The sequence below is a fragment of the Dendropsophus ebraccatus genome, chromosome 15 (genome assembly GCF_027789765.1).
Source record: "Dendropsophus ebraccatus isolate aDenEbr1 chromosome 15, aDenEbr1.pat, whole genome shotgun sequence".
Lineage (NCBI taxonomy): Eukaryota > Metazoa > Chordata > Amphibia > Anura > Hylidae > Dendropsophus > Dendropsophus ebraccatus.
In genome coordinates, this window is record NC_091468.1 from 51,729,839 (window position 1) to 51,742,458 (window position 12,620).

Sequence of the window (12,620 nt, forward strand, 5' to 3'; positions counted from 1 at the left end):
ACAACCTAAAAATACTACAACTCCCAGCATGCCTGTATAACCTGAAAGGAAACTACAACTCCCAGCATGCCTGTATACCCTGAAAGAAAACTACAACTCCCAGCATGCCTTCAGTCTGTAGTGTCTCCTAACACAGAGACAACCTAACCCCGAACCAGCACAGTAGCAAATAAAAACAACGGCGTTGCCTATAGCAACCAATCACATCGCTCCCCTCGCTCGTGAGGGAAAACGAAAGAGAAGCCCTGATTGGTTGCTAAGGGCATCTCCTCAACAGCAGCTCTTATAAACATCTTGCCCCGAGCGCCGTCACCCGCGACATTACGTGGCGGGCGGTATATACACTATACCTCACCACCCACAGCCCACCATCTCCCGTCTGCACCGTCTACGCCTTCCCCACCGTGTCACACACAGACACTCACTCAACACTCCGTGACCCCTCCCACAAACAAGCCGCCGCGCGCATGCGCACTGCCCGCAGTGACTGGCCCTATCTCCCGGCCTATAGGAGACAGTAGTGAGCGGCCAGGGGGCGGCCAGAGGTTTGTTGGAGGCGTGACCCGCTGGTGTCAGAGCCGGGGAGCTTCACCTGCATATATATACATAGCAGCTGTGGTGTGTGGGCTCCTCCTGTGCTTCCTCATACAGAGAAGGGACCATAAGGGGTGCCGGCAGTGTGACCCCCCCACTCCCCTCAGCCCTGCTGCACTCCTCCATTGTGTCACACACTATTCCCTGTGAGCCTGGGGAACTCGCAGCTAAAACCCAACACCCAGCAGCAGCTCCAGCAGCTCAGCAGCAGCAGTATGTACTCAGGCAGCAGCAGCAAGAAGAAAAAGATATGGAAAGAAGAGAAAGGTAGCTACAGCTTCTTCTTCTTAGTCACATTGCCTGCTTCATTATGATGGAGACATGCCCCCCCCCCCCATCTCTGTGTCAGCTCCATCCCTCTCCCCCTTACCATTGTGCCTGCTGCTGTCTCCTTCATGGGAGGGGGGGGGGGGGGGGGGGTCTGTGTCTATAGACATGGCTGCAGAGCTGACACTTCATGCGGCTGGTGGTGTTTGGGGAGAAGTACAGGGGACACTCAGGACATAGGGTGGGCATGTATGGTGGCAGCCGTCTCCTCTTGCCCTTGACTTGGGTTCAGTGGTCTTTAACTTGAGGCTCTTCGGCTGTTGCAGAACTAAAACACCCAGCATGCCTGTCTAGTTATGCTGGGAGTTGTAGTTTGGCGACATAGGTTGGAGATTGTTGGGCTAGATGGTGTTAGTCACAATGAGGTGGCACCGTCATTTTTAGGGGTCCGTCAACATCCATAAAAAAAAAAGAAAGCATTGACTTCTATAGATAAGTTGTTAGCTGGTCTGAGCCTATCGCAGGTGGTCAGTGTATACCTGGACCATGTGTATCCACTCAGACTGATGTTAGTAAAAGCTTCATACATATCAGGTTACATCTCTCACCCCTGACTCCAAGGGGTGTCTCAGATATTCTTCTCAAAATGTAGAAATAAAGGGGGAAAAGTATCAGTATCAGTGGTCTGTCTGAAAGTGCCACTTTTGTTAATGGACTGTATGCTGTGGTAGATGCGCCCAGTGATTATGTTGGAGGATCGGCCGGTCACTTGCTAGGTGTTGCAGTGTGACACCACTCTGGTGGTGGTTGGCCGAGATACAGCTGGACTTTGGGATGTTGTCATGTGATGCCAGTGCCTGGAGGGCACCCAGGTGCTTTTATTTTACAAGGCCGGCTGTACCCTTTTCCCCCTGTGGTCTGTGTCTTGCCGGATTGTTACTGGGTCCCTTGGGTTAGAGTAATCGCGGATGGCCAGAGTTGTATAGTGACCCTACCGGATGATAGGACCTGCCACCCACAGAAAGGGGAGAATGTCCCAAGGTTGCGGTGTGTGCTGTGTCAGTGGTGGCGAATAATCATAGAGTCTATAGTTGAGCCAGTTTACTATTTGTAAATGTGCAGCAGGTAATACAAGTTCAACAGTAAGATGCTCCTTCAGTTAAAGTATCTGAGACACACTTGACAAAGTTCCCAATAAACACTTGACAATATAACGACCCGATCTGTAGTAGAAGTGCAGTGTAGGTTATAGTCGTGTTGGTTAAGTTGTGTTGTGTAAGAGTGATACAAGAAGCAGAGTAGCAGAGAGGAGGATGTTGTGAGAATCTCAACCCATGGAGTACTGTGCTCTGCTAGGATGTTGTAGGATGAGGTAGAATACTTAGAAGAAGAACACATGTGCCCGTGTATTGACCTTTACGTTAGTCTTCACACCACCTTATGCCCTCCAGTGTCAGGTGACCCATCCTATGAGGGTGACACAGGCCCCAGACCTTGTTACCTGGGATGAGCAGAATGCTGAGGCCTCCCTGCTGACACCTGTGCTGCAAGACAAAGTTCATAGGCTACTGCAACTTTCCTCTGTCTGGATCAGTTTCTGGCTCTTTAGTGGATAGAGCTTGGGGTACGGGGACCTGGCAGAGGGCCAGTGCCCAGATAGCTCTCCACAGGGATCCTATCTGGCTCGTGCCCTTCCCTCACAACGTCCAGAATGAAAAAGCTTGCTCCTCCTTCACCCATGTGACTTACTTTATAGCATATAAGGTGCGCTGTGAGTGGGTAAAAGAGTGCAACAGAAGAAGAAAGGAGGGAAATGATAGGAAAGAAGAAAATAGAACTCCCACTGGTTCACAGATTCTGGTGACACATAGAAAACAATAACCCTGTGCAATCCTTCAAGTGACTGTACCACCAGGCCCAGGCCCAGGCGGAAGCACTGGAGGCGGGCCAACCCACCCTTAGTGGAAAGAAACTCCAGCCCCTCCATGACGTGACTCCATTAGAATCAATGGAACCCTATCATAGAGGGGCAGGGGTTCCTCCCACTAAGGGTGGGTCAGCCTGCCTCCAGTGCTTCAGCCTGGGCCTGGTGGTACAGTCACTTTCAGCTGTTCAGCTTCCATATACATAATATAGTGGCAAACTTTAATACTACTTTCATCACCATAATAACACTAAGTACAGACTTGAAGGGTGTATACATCTGGAACTCCCATGGTAGGACACCATATATGCCACATGGCACAGAGTCATTAGCTGTCCCAGGATGTGATATAATTTGCTAACAGTCCCAGCATGCGATGTCTTTCGTTAGCTGCCCCATGCTGTGACATCTTTTATTTTCTGCCCTGAGGTTTGATGACATTCATTAGCTGTCCTAGACGTGATGATGTCATTTGTTAGTGGTCCCATTTTGTAACTTTGTTCATAAGATGTCTTGGGGGCTTGATGGCATATCTTGGCTTTCCCGAGATTTGATGTGTTTTTGTCCTTTAATATCTGTCCTAGTATGTGACATAATTTGTTAGATGTTCCAGTAAGTGATGTCATTGGTTAGTTTTCCAGCATGTGAAGTTACAACTTAGCTGCCCTAGCTCTTCCAGAATCTGAGCTCCTTTATTTAGTTGAGTTTGTCAACTATGCGGATAATCTTCCAAAGAAGTACATCGGCACTCACCAGGTGTCAGCGGAATGGTTGCTTTATTTCAGGAAAATTTCATTCACCAGTTGTCCCAGAATGTGATGTCATTTGTTTAGCTGTTTCGGGTGGTGATGTAGTTTGTTGTTAGTGCTGGAACATGACATTGTTTGTTTGTTAATTGTCCCAGTAAGTGATGTAATTTGTTAAAACAACTCAACCCCCCCCCCCCCCCCCCCCCCCCCCCCCCCCTATATTCGCATAGTCAAGTAGAATGCTTTATGACACCCCTAACATCACCAGTAACACACGCTTTTTTTTTTTTTTTTTGGTCACAGAGCTTATATCACTGTTTATAAACGTTATTTGTGCTGTTGTAGTAGTCTGTTTATTTGTTTTAGAGGCTAATAGGTTATCCCCCATGAAGGGGGTGGGGGATTGTTATGATCAAAGCTGAAAGGTATGTTGAGGCCTATTGTTTCATTCATCACATCTTGGTACGCAAAACCTCTGCGGGCAGAAGTAGCTGTGGCGGAAAGTCAGAGCTTGATACAAGGGACATAGGAGCGCTTGTTGCCAAAAAAACACAATCATGGCCACTCAAATTATTTGAACTTGTATTCAACTCCACAGTAATTTGAGGGACTGTAGTTTTTTTTAAGTGACTGCGAAAACAAAGTGATGCTACTAGTAATGGCAGGATTATCATAAAGAGTTCAATTTGCAGTATATGTAAAAAAAGAGGAGTGTTCTAGTTACTTTGTTCAACCTCTGTAACTTATCTATCCCGGAAAGTCATGTCGTTCATTAGTTGTCCTGGAATGTGATGTCATTTGTTAAGTTGTGATGTCATTTCTTGGCTGTCTTAAAACAAGGCACGCTAATTGATCTTGTCGCCGTAAAAATTCTGTCCATAAAATTAATAGGTATTAGACAAACCCCTGCGAGTGACTTTCTGTTCAAAGCAAGAGGAAAACTAGTGTTTTGTAGCCTCTGTGACTTATGCTCCGGTCACTTATATGGTCACAGCCACACTGCAACTTTTTGTTGTGCTACTTGATTTTAACTATTGAATGACAGCTGCAACTTGGTGTATTGTTGTAGCCCAATGGTTAAAAATTAGAGATGAGCGAACCTGGAGCATGCTCGAGTGGATCCGAACCCGAACTTTCGGCATTTGATTAGCGGTGGCTGCTGAACTTGGATAAAGCCGTAAGGCTATGTGGAAAACATGGATATAGTCATTGGCTGTATCCATGTTTTCCAGACAACCTTAGGGCTTTAACCAACTTCAGCAGCCCCAGCTAATCAAATACCGAACGTTTTAGTTCGGATCGACTCGAACCCGAACCCTGTTCGCTCATCTCTATTAAAAATCAGTTTGTAGTTATACAAAAAAAAAAAAAATGAGTGTAGAGCATATGCATAGTGTCAGTGCAGATCATGTAGCTTACAGGCCAGGAGCACCTGAGGGATGCACTGTGGCTTTTTGTTGGTGGCGCTACTGATTGAATTTATCTATATGAGCTCCAGCTGATGCTTGAGCAAAACACCATGGGAGGTTATCCAAAACGGAAATTCTTAAACTGTGTGAACTTAGACTAGACAGTGAAGGAATGCACAAGATTTTTAACAGTGGCTCATACAGTTTGAAAATCTGGTGTATTTTCTTACTGGTTTAAAGGAGAACTCCAGGCAAAATATGCCTGGGGAGGGTGAAAATAATAAAATCCACTTACCTCGGCTCCAGCACTGACGCCCTCATTCCGCCACTTTGCTCCCCGGCCACTTCCTGGTGGTGAGAAGGGACCTGTAATGTGATGTGGCAGGCCGGCCCAGCCATTCAGTGGCTGTAGCAGTGTCCCACCTCTGCCGTTGAATGGCTGAGCCAGCCTTCCATGTCACATCCAAGGCCCCTTCTTACTGGCAGGAAGTAACCGGCGACTGGAGCGGCAGACTACGGACATCAAACGCTGGAGCATGGTAGGTAAGTGGATGTTATTGTATTCACGCACCCCCTCCCCAAGCATACTGAAAAGTGTCCTGTCTGGAGTTCTCTTTTAAAGACTATTTTAAAGGGGTCATTCAGGATTAGAAAAAGAACAGCTGCTTTATTGCAAAAAACAGTGCCACCCTGTCCCTGGCATGTGTGTGGTACTTCAATTCAGCCCCATTTACTTCAATGGAATGAAGCTGCAAAATCACACCCAAACCGAGGACAGGAGAGGTGCTGTTTCTGAATTAAAGCAGTCATGTTTTTGTAAGCTTGGGCCAATGCTTTAAGTTTACATTATGTTTAAGTTAGCACACAAAAAAATGTGTGCTTAAAAATGGGGCATTTTTGGTGCATATAAGCCCTGTCCCCATTTTTATTGTAAATTTTTTTTTTTGTTTTTTTTTTGTTTAAGGGGTATTCCTATGTCGACTAGGACAATTATACTCATAGGGCTTATTAAGTTGAATATTTCCGTAAATCTCCTTGTTGGCAACTTGTTACTGACCACCACTCTGCTCTAAAAGCAGTGGTCTGGCTATCAGTCCGACCACTGCTTTTAAAGTAGAGTGATGGTCTGTTACCTAGACAATAAGCTGTCAGCAGTGGGAGTGAAAGAGCAGCATGTCAGGGAAAGGAGGCAAGTTTGCCAAATGAACATTTTTGCAGAAATATTTTACTTGCCAAGCGCTACACGTTTATTAGACACAATATACATTATATTAGTTGACATGGCAATGCCCCTCTTCAAGAATCACCTCCTTGTGGAGCAAGGGGCAGTAATATCTTTAAAAAAAAAAATAAAAAGAAAAAAGCGTCTAAAACGCATTGATCATGTAGTGTGAGGCTTGTAAGTCAGTCTTTTGGCACAAATTGCACCATATTTTTGGCAAAGATAGTTTTGGGTATCTCCCCCCATTGAGATGTATCTTGTGGACAACAGCATTCATTCAATAGTTTAGCATAAAGGAGAAGCCCATGCAAATGTAAAAAATCATGGTGGTCAGGGGGTGGTGGGAACATAACATTTAAAGTGACTCTGTACCCACAATCTGCCCTCCCCAAGCCGCTTGTACCTTCGGATAGCTGCTTTTCATCCAAGATCTGCCCTGGGGTCCGTTCGGCAGGTGATGCAGTTATTGTCCTAAAAAAACAAATTTAAAACTTGCAGCCCTGTGTCAAACTGGTGTGGCCTAGAGTGTCTGTGCCCTAGGCCGGTTCCACCTCTCTGTCCCTCCTCCCCACCCTTTTCATCATTAGGAATGCTCCAGGCAGATTTTCTACTATTCATCACCTGTGTGAGCACGGCACGTGGGCTGGATCGTTAAGGCACCTGTGCAGTGTTCAGACAAGTGAGGAATAGGAGAAGTTCTGCCTAGGGGCATTCCTAATGGTAAAGAGAGTGGGGAGGAGGGATGGAGAGGCGTTGCAGGCCTAGGGCACAGACACTGTAGGCCACGCCAATTTGAAACAGGGCTGCAAGTTTAAAAGTAGTTTTTTAGGACAATAACTGCATCACCTGTCGAATGGACCCCAGGACAGATCTTGGATTAAAAGCAGCTATCCAGAGGTACAAGTAGTTTAGGGAGGACAGATTATGGGTGCAGAGTCACTTACTATACTTATTGTTATACTTACCTGTCCCCATGCTACTGCTCACTGTCAGCTTTAGGTCATCTGGGGTCCTGTGACGCCACAACCCTGTTTAGAAATGCCAAAATGTATGCACCAGCCACATTTTATGGACTGAACAAGTCCCTGGGAATCATAGCATCATAGTGAATCCTAATGCTGTGAGCTCCTGAATGGCCAGAGTGCCTCACTAACAATAAAGACCCAGAGTTCCTTATTGACATGGTTTATGCTGATGCCTTTGTAGGTATAATACACACTTTCCTGCACTACGTAGAGCTTTTTATGCCTGCAGATTGAGCTGTTTGATGGAGTGAAGTGTAAGGCATTATCCACAGCATCGTGGGAGTGGAATTACTTCCCGTGGAGAATTTCATGGGAAACCCCTACTTTTGCTTCTCCAGTAAACTCAAGTTGAGTGTAGAAATAAAAACTAATATTTAAAGGGGTTTTCTGATCTTTAAATGATCAAATGATTTAAGTGCAAGATTAGTCACTTACTAATGCACTGTGTATAGCTGATGTGTCTCTGCACAGCTGCGTTCTCACTGCTTTATGGTCTGCGATCAGTGTATCTTTAGTGGTGTACTCATCTAATTGAGGCCGTATTGGATGCCATACAGTGACATTGCAAAGGTTAAAAGCAGTGTGTGACACCTGCAACAATAGCTGGCATGCTGGGGTATAATACTTCAGTGAACAATGAATAAAGGATAAAAGGAGGCACTCACCAGCAGTGTATTCAGACCATCCGGCTTTTATTGCTGTGCGCAGGGGGAGCGGGGGAGACAAGGTGGGTGACCGCAGTTTGTTCGTCAAAGCGGCACTAAGCCGCGAAACTGCGGTCACCCACCTTGTCTCCCCCGCTCCCCCTGCGCACAGCAATAAAAGCCGGATGGTCTGAATACACTGCTGGTGAGTGCCTCCTTTTATCCTTTATTCGTTGTTCATACAGCATGTTTATTTCGCATTGAGCACCACCACATACCGGACCCAGCCTGAGATAGTGCCATCTAGTGGAGAGCCAGGCAGTGTCATAACTTTTTTCTTTCTTGTTGTATAATACTTCAGTGTAGCCGCCTTCACTGTGGGTTGGGATGTTGATGAGCATGTCGATGAATTTGTTAAAATTTCATTTGTTACACTGCTGCTGTAGATTATAACAGGTTAGTTTCTGCCAAATCCAATATACCAAAGCCAGTATTGCCAAAAATTCCAGGATAAAAGCGGGCAACCAGGCCACAGCATAACCACCATAGTACTGTGCATGATCCTTGGTTCCCCTCTTTGCCCCCCATGTAGTGGTTAAGTGCCCTCTGTGCCCCCCCCCCCCCCAAAGTAGTAGTTAGTTGCCCTTTTTATTCCCCCCAGGTAGTGGTTAGGTCCTCTCTCTGCATCCATATAGTAGTGAGGTCCTGTTTGTGTCCCCAAATATAGTAGTTGGGTCTGCTCTGTGACCCCCTACAGCAATTAGGTCCTCCTGTGCCCCCATATCTGTAAGGCCCCCTGTGCATCTTTATAGTGGTTATGTGAAGACTAGCCCCCATTAAGTAGTATCGCCCATATCTCTAGCTATCCTCCTTGTAGATAGTGCCATTCACCCAGTAGTTTGCTTCCCCATAGATAGTATACCCCATGTATTTGCCCCCCCCCCCCCCCCCCCCCCGGTGGGCTATCTCTCCTTTAGGTAATTCCTCCCCATGTAGGCAAAAACCCTGCACCCCCCTCCCCATAAACACCTATAGTAACCGGGCTCCTGCACAGTCCTTTGACGTCTCCTCTTTCCCCCCTGCCCAGCAAGCACTCTAGTGACGTCACTCGATTACTGATGTGCCAGGGATGAGAGCAGCCTGATGTCTGCAATAAGTGGTTATTCACTGTCTCTGTTCAATGAGGGTTTCTCCAGTATAAAATGATGATTAAGCATGCTGCTATAGCTGCCAGGAAAGTAACAAACATGTACACAGGGGCACCATTTTGAGAAACCAGTGAAATTTGAATAGACGCGTAGCCCTGCAATGATACTGCTCCTGCAGCTGGGGAGCAAAAAAGCAGAGCGCTTCTTTAAGCGGCAGAGAGTCTTAAGTTCTCCAGATATTCTATGCTTTTTTACCTACTCCTGGGTTTGGCTTACACATACTGATGAAAATACTGACCAGAAAGTGGTCTTATCTGTCGTGTATCGCCACAGACTGGTTGATAATTTGGGGTTAGTTCTGCTTAAGATTCAGGAAGGAATAACATTTTTTGTAATGTGAGAACAGCTATCTGCTGCCTCATAGGCCGTTGTTTAGTGTTCTCCAGGATCAACACTATAGGATAACAGGTTGTAGTAGCTGTACTTGTGTCCTTTCGCACCTTCCTAGCTAGGCAGTAACTTCACTGTTATATTGTCACTGGACCAAAGTTCATTTACTCAGTACCTGTCAACAGTATAGTAGTAAACATAGAATCTCATCATAGTCTTGTCTTTAACATTCAGAGTTTATTTAGACATTTGTGCAGTGTCAATTGTTCTGACATTTCATGCCCTTCTAGACCACTTTTATTATAGCCAGTGCAAATAAGGAGAGGAGCAGCCAAGTACTAAAGCAAATCACCCACCCAGGCACAAAGGGGCCTGGGTCACAGTATAAAGTGTGCTGGTGGAAAATGGTATTTATTGTTACTGTTGTGGTCAATGTTGTTGTTTACTGTTGTGATCAAGTGGCCCCCTTGGATATTAAATACACCAAGCAAAAGGAACAAAACTGTAAACAACCAGCTAAAACCAAGGCCTAGAAAAAGGATACAAAACTAAAAATAAAGCCAAGGCATGATTAGGCTGAGTTCATGCATTGCTGTTTAATAGCATTTTATGCCTATAATATAAACAGTCGTTGGAGCAATGAAACACTTATTAGGATATGTCTTTTCTGAAGTGGTTACATGCCAATAAGTTGTGTGCTTTAAACAGCATTGTGGGTAATTACTTCAGAAAATGCACAAATTATTACATTATTATTACATTATTATAATCAACTATTAGAATCTGCAATTTTTGGGGTGTGTTTTTGCTCCGGTTTATCCTGCTATTCTATGATTATTTTACTGCAGTTGCACAATTCATGACAAAATTGCTGGAAAATTGTGGTGAAATGCAAAAAAAAAAAAGCATTTGTGGACATAGTCTTGGGGCCCTATTACACAGAGCAATAATCTGCCAAATCAGGCCAATTTGGTAGATCTTTGTTCTGTGTAAGAAAATGATCAGCCGATGACAAAGAACGCTATGTGTAATAGCGTGACCGACTGCTAACAATACATACCTGACGATACATACCTATGTTCATACATATCTGACAACGCTCTCCGATACTTCTGTCCGCACACCGGTAGCTTCCTGTCTTCTGCCTGGTCCCACAGCCGCTGCAAGTACTGCAGAACTAGCTGAACCAATGGGGAGTGTGGCCAGGTATGTATGAACTTAATTTTTTCACACTTGGCAAGGGCTGCATGGACATCGCTAACAATTTACATGCAACCCTTGCTGCACGATTGTTGAGCTGTGTAATAAGCTCAGTGAACAGTTTTACATTATTGATCGAGCCATTATTGTTGGTGATTATAAAGATATTTTATTATGCTGCAAGAGGTAGGGAGAGGAGCAGCAACTAGTCATCTGGGTGGGGAGATGTCTGTGACTAGTCACTGCTCTCTGCCTGTCAGTGCGCAGTGCTGGGATGATTGACAGGCAGAGAGGCCACTAACTGGCCTCTCTGCCTGTCAATCATCTCTGCACTGTGTGCTGACTGGCAGAGATCTGTGACTAGTTACAGATGTCTCCCCACCCAGATGACTAGTTGCCACCCCTCTCCATCTTTATTCACCTTTATAAAGCTGCAGCTTTATTGCTCTGCGAGCTGCATAGTTGCTCTATACTGTGCTGCTGGAAAACCATATCAGCACAATTGTGCCGATTGGTTCCCATTAAACACAAGGAGGGAAAACAAAAGTGCAAAAATTAAAATTTGCTCAGTCATTAAGGGGTTAAGACACGATGACAGGTACGCTTTAAGGCTGGGATATGAACACTATTACAAGTATCAACTTGCCGTGACAGTTCTAGTGTTTACTGCATATAATCCTACTGCAAATAACTTTGACTAGGACACTGCTGAGCCACAAATCCGTACATTTGATGGCTATATGCTTCTCTGAATAGCTTCTAAATAGGCTGTTTAGGGTGGCTTCACATATGTTTGTATGGCTTTTTGCTTTTTTTTAAATTTGTGTGTGTCTTCTATCTTCTTCTTTCTGCAATCAATTAGCCAATCAGCGTCTGATTGGCTGAGCATAGACTCCTGCAGTTTCTGCTCAGAAATCAGTGGTGTTATGCCTCAGCCACTGATATGCAGGAGCCAGAGCCTGACACACCTCAAGCTCAGTGTTCCATGTCTGGTGAAGAAAGAAGACATTGGATAGTGAGTATGAAATCTGCCCCCCTCCCCCCAATGCAGCGCTTGAATTGGGCCTGTCCTATCAAGGTAGGAGGCCACTTAACCCCCTTTCTTGCTGGCACTGGTGCAGTACAAATCGGTATGGCATGCAAGGGTTTAAATGGGGATGCAATGCATCATCACTTAACTCCCTGATGGCCACACTGTTCTGTGTGGCCCCCAGGGGGTTAAGTGGGGATGCGGTGCATCCTCACCTAACCCCTTGGGTACCAGACAGTAAAAGCAGAACACCTCTCAAAATGATGGGTGCTCTGCTCCTGAGTGGGGGTGTTTATTTGAACAATAAATATAAGTACTTGCTTTTTTTTTTTCTTTTTTCTTTACTATACAGACTTAAAGCAACTTTGTACCCCCAAACCACTTGCACTTTTGGATAGCTGCTTTTAATCTAAGATCTGTCCTGGGGTCCGTTCGGTAGGGGATGCAGTTATTGTCCTAAAGACAACTTTTAATCCTCCAGCGCTGTGTCTAACGGCCGGGGCTTACATTTGTATATACATTAGACTGGCACCACCTATCCGTCCTTCCTCCCCACCCTCCTCATCATTAGGAATGATCCAGGAACATTTACTGCTGTTTGAGCTTTGCACAGGTGTATTAACGATCCAGCCCATCTTCATTATACACACAGGTGGGGAATAGGAAGCAGTCTGCCTGGAGCATTCATAATGTGGAGGAGGGTGTGCCAGCCTAATGCATATACAAATGTAAGCCCTGGCCGATAGACACAGCGCTGCAGGATTAAAAGTTGTTTTATTGACAATAACTGCATCTCCTGCCGAACGGACCCCAGGACAGATCTTGGATTAAAAGCAGCTATCCGAAGGTACAAGTGGTTTTGGGGGGTCAGATTGTGGGTACAGAGTCGCTTTAATAGTGTAAGACATTTGATAGACTGCATCAATTACTAAACCAGGGCTTAGTGTTAGCTGGTAAAATTGCAAACACTAACCCCCACATTATTACCCCAGTACCCACTGCCACAGGGGTACTGGGA

The 12,620-nt window shown here is 45.4% G+C and overlaps 1 protein-coding gene across 3 annotated transcripts in view; it reads left to right on the top strand.

The window, feature by feature from the left end:
• Nucleotides 1–250: 250 nt before the first annotated feature.
• Nucleotides 251–12,620, top strand: part of MACROD2 (mono-ADP ribosylhydrolase 2) — a 1,633,627-nt gene continuing 1,621,257 nt past the window's right edge. Inside the window, exon 1 of one of the 3 annotated variants that reach the window (XM_069954330.1) lies at nucleotides 251–861. In XM_069954330.1, the coding sequence (XP_069810431.1) occupies nucleotides 810–861 (52 nt within the window). In that variant the 5' untranslated portion in view covers nucleotides 251–809. The remainder of the gene's footprint in view (nucleotides 862–12,620) is intronic. The other 2 variants (XM_069954328.1, XM_069954329.1) reach the window with 2 other exon arrangements.